Source organism: Pteropus vampyrus, unplaced genomic scaffold (genome assembly GCF_000151845.1).
Source record: "Pteropus vampyrus isolate Shadow unplaced genomic scaffold, Pvam_2.0 Scaffold198, whole genome shotgun sequence".
NCBI lineage: Eukaryota > Metazoa > Chordata > Mammalia > Chiroptera > Pteropodidae > Pteropus > Pteropus vampyrus.
Genome location: NW_011888979.1, coordinates 283,306 through 286,977, shown reverse-complemented (window position 1 = coordinate 286,977; position 3,672 = coordinate 283,306). Strand labels below are relative to the sequence as shown.

Here is a 3,672-nt window from a genome sequence, read left to right as displayed (position 1 = left end):
GATTTTTAACTTTTCCTTTCTGGCTTATTTTGCTTAGCATGATTATCTCGAGGTCCATCCATGTTGTCGCAAATGGCAGCGTTTCATCTCTTCTCATAGCTTAGTAATAGTCCATGGTATATATGTGCCAAAGCTTCTTTATCCAGTTGTCTATTGTAGGACACTTCGGTTGCTTCCATGTCCTGGCCACTGTGAATAATGGTGCTATGAGCATCGGTGTGCAAATATCTTTTTGGATATGGGTTTTCAAGTCTTTGAGGTAAATGTCCAGTAGAGGGATTGCTGGATCATACAGTAGATCAATTCTTAGTTTTTTGAGGAACCTCCATGCTGTTTTCCATAGTGGCTGTACCAATTTGCAGTCTCACCAGCAGTGCATGAGGGTCCCTTTTTCTCTGTATCCTCTCCAACATTTGTTATTACTTGTCCTGTTGATTATAGCTATTCTAACAGGTGTGAGATGGTATCTCATGGTGGTTTTGATTTGCGTTTCCCTAATAGCTAGCAATGTTGAGCATCTTTTCATATATTTGTTGGCTATTTGTATGTCCCCTAGAGAAAAGTGTCTGTTCAGGTGCTATGCCCATTTTTTGATTGAATCGTTTGTTTTTTTGATGTTATTGAGCTGTATGAGTTCTTTGTATATTATTGGAGGCGTTGCTTGCAAATATATTTTCCCATTTGGATGGTTGTCTTTTTACCTTGTTGACAATTTCTTTTGCTGAGCAGAAGCTTTTTAGTTTGATGTAGTCCCATTCATTTATTTTAACTTTTACTTCCCTTGCGTTTGAGGTCAAATTCATAAAATCCTCTTTAAGTCCACGGTCCTTGAGTTTAGTTCCTATGTTTTCTTCTGTTCTCTTGCCTTTATGTTGATATTTTTAGAAAATCTTCCTTGGTCCCTCATGACTGTCATTTCTATTTTCTCATAAAGATGGATCTTTCATTAAATACATTATGGAAGTTAAGGATATTTGCTTTGTGTTTTAGGTGAAATGCGCTGTTCTCTTGCAGATAACCCCTGAGCACTCAAAACTCATTTTTTGAGTGCTCAGGGGTTATCTGCAAGAGAACAGCGCATTTCACCTGGGATTTCTCTAATTAAATAACAATAAATAATGACAACAATAATGGTGACTACTCACTATGGGCCTAAAACTGTGCAAGGCACTGAACATAGTGAAACTAAGCATAAAAATACAGCAAACTCAGTCACATTAGGGTTTTGTTAACACAAGTGTTTTGAGGCATCTGTTTGCTTGCATCTGTGCCTATTTTCAGTCAGATCCATCTTTTCATCTGTGAAAAATGGCAGGTACTGTTTGGTACTGTATTTCACAGGTTTTATGGCTATGAAAATCATGGGCCTGTTTAACCTCTTAATAATTAAAGAATTACATGGGTGGAAAATACTTTTATTCAAGTTTCTTTATATAAGAAACTATCTTTTAGCTCTAAATTTAACTAACTGGGACTTGTCTAATCATTGAGAGATGTGAAACCAAATAATTCCAAAGCTCATCCTGAATTTTGATAACATTTCTATCATATTCACTTCCATAGTTTGGCCACAGAAAATAGAAGACAGATTGCTTTCAAGTTACTTTGACAACTTTAAACCAGAACTCTTTATTAACTGTTGTCCCTAGGATGTACATTGCGTACCTACCTCTGGAAGTAAGAGATTGAGAACATTTACTGATTCATCAAAACCTTAGGGTTCCCTGAAACCCGGGTGATATTTTTATTAGGTCTATTTTTGTTTCTTAAGGACTTAGAAAAATTCCCATTTTCTCCCCAATAGAGACCATTCAGTAAATTCAGTTAAAAACTTAAAAATGTTTTACATTTCAGTTTATCCCACTTTATATTTTAATAACGTTTTTGAGGGGCTGTCTCAAAAATTATCTGGTGTTCAACACCCTTAGGTTCTTCCCACCTGAATATTTTTTCTTTTTCCTTCAAAAGCTTCTTCTTGTCTTGTACTCAGAGGACAGGCTGAGAAGGATTACCTCTCCATTTACCTGTATCAGTGGTTTTAATTAGCCAGTTAGATCGATAGCTGTTTCAACTCAACTACTTGGCACATTTACATTTTCTGTTTCATGTTAGTTTTCAAAAGAGTTTTACTATTTACCCAGTTTGGTTTATTGTTAAAGGATATCTGAGTTTAATGAATTATTTCTTTTTTCTTAAATAGAGATATCATATGCTTTTACTGTGTAGGAAATTAAATTCTTCACATTATTTATGATGGCTCTGTTTGACTTCCCAAGGATAGAGCATTGGGGTATTTTTGTGTTCATTCTCTATATCATTTATGTATGCTCATTTTGCATTCTAACATTCCTTCTTTTACTGATGTTAGTGTTTCTTTTGTGAGTTGAGACTTCTTGTCTCTGTTTCTAAGGTCTCTAAATTCTGATTCTTTAATCCTTGTTGATATGATCACATGTTTATTTTGTACATTTAATTAATGTGTTTTTTCCTCCTTTTGCATATAAATGGCGGCATCTAGAAACTAGGCTGTGCCAAGTGTTTAATTTTTCTTCATATTTTTGCTGCTCTTTTAATGTTTGGTGATAGTGTTGAAGTACAGTATAAACTTGATTTTGATTATCAACTTTCCTCATTATAATATTTTGACTACTTAAAGCAAATTAGATGACATGATAGGTATATTTAATGTCCCTAATATTAATGTTTCTGAATGGTAGGTAAATGTCTTATTTCTCTGTTTTGTCTTCTAGGGTTACGATCATAGCTACTACTTCATTGCAAGCTTTATTACTGATCACATCAGACATCATGCAAAATACCTGAATGCATGAAGTACTTCAGATAAGAGAATCTCTTCAGGATTCTAAAAATTGCAGGGAAAAAAGATTTCAAAACATTGTATTTCATAATGCTAAAAAATACTTCATTCTATAGTTGAATCACTTGAATAAATATATGAAACCTGCTTCTAATATAGTTATTTCAACAATGTTTACATGGGAAAACTTTAATTCTTTTCAGCTTTTTGAGGTTATTTGGAAATCATTATTATATTGACCTCAGGTCACAGAATATGAATGTAATCTCTTTCAAATCATAGAATACTAACTCTAGAACAGAGGGTTTAAAGGTAATTTAGTCTGCACTCTTCACCTTTCCAGACTTTAAGCCTCTGAAAGCCTGGACTATCTTCATCATATTCATTTGTATATCTCTAGTGTCTAGCAACTGCTTGACTTCCAGTAGGCATTTAATAACTATTTGTTAGCTGTTGAATAAGGAGGCAGGCTCAGAAAGGTTAAGTGAATTCCCCGTCATCACACAGTTATTTGTGGGACGGTTTAAGATTAGCAGCCAGATTCCTAAACCCAATGCAAGTGATATCTCTTGTCTTATCTTTTGAGCCAAATATATTTATGGACTTTGATTTTTGGGTGTCTCAAGAGACAAGAATTAAATAATAAGATTCGATCTGAAAATAGCTGGTAAGGAAACTTGTTTCATGTGTTACTGTAGACACAGATTTTTCCCTTGGTTACATACAAAAATTTAGCTCGGTGAGTTCACCAAGAAAAGTAATCAGTCTCTTTGTAATACCAAATTGTGTTCCTTTAAGAACTTAATGGACAAACTTGAAACATGATAGATGAATTCTGCTTGTTTTAAAAGAAA

General features: G+C 34.1%; 1 protein-coding gene across 1 annotated transcript in view; it reads left to right on the top strand.

Annotated features, from left to right (window-relative positions):
- ESD (esterase D) overlaps positions 1-2,966 on the top strand; it is a 29,918-nt gene extending 26,952 nt beyond the window's left edge. Inside the window, exon 7 of the mRNA XM_023537749.1 lies at positions 2,751-2,966. Within this exon, the coding sequence (XP_023393517.1) occupies positions 2,751-2,831 (81 nt within the window). The 3' untranslated portion in view covers positions 2,832-2,966. The remainder of the gene's footprint in view (positions 1-2,750) is intronic.
- The last annotated feature ends 706 nt before the right edge of the window (positions 2,967-3,672 follow it).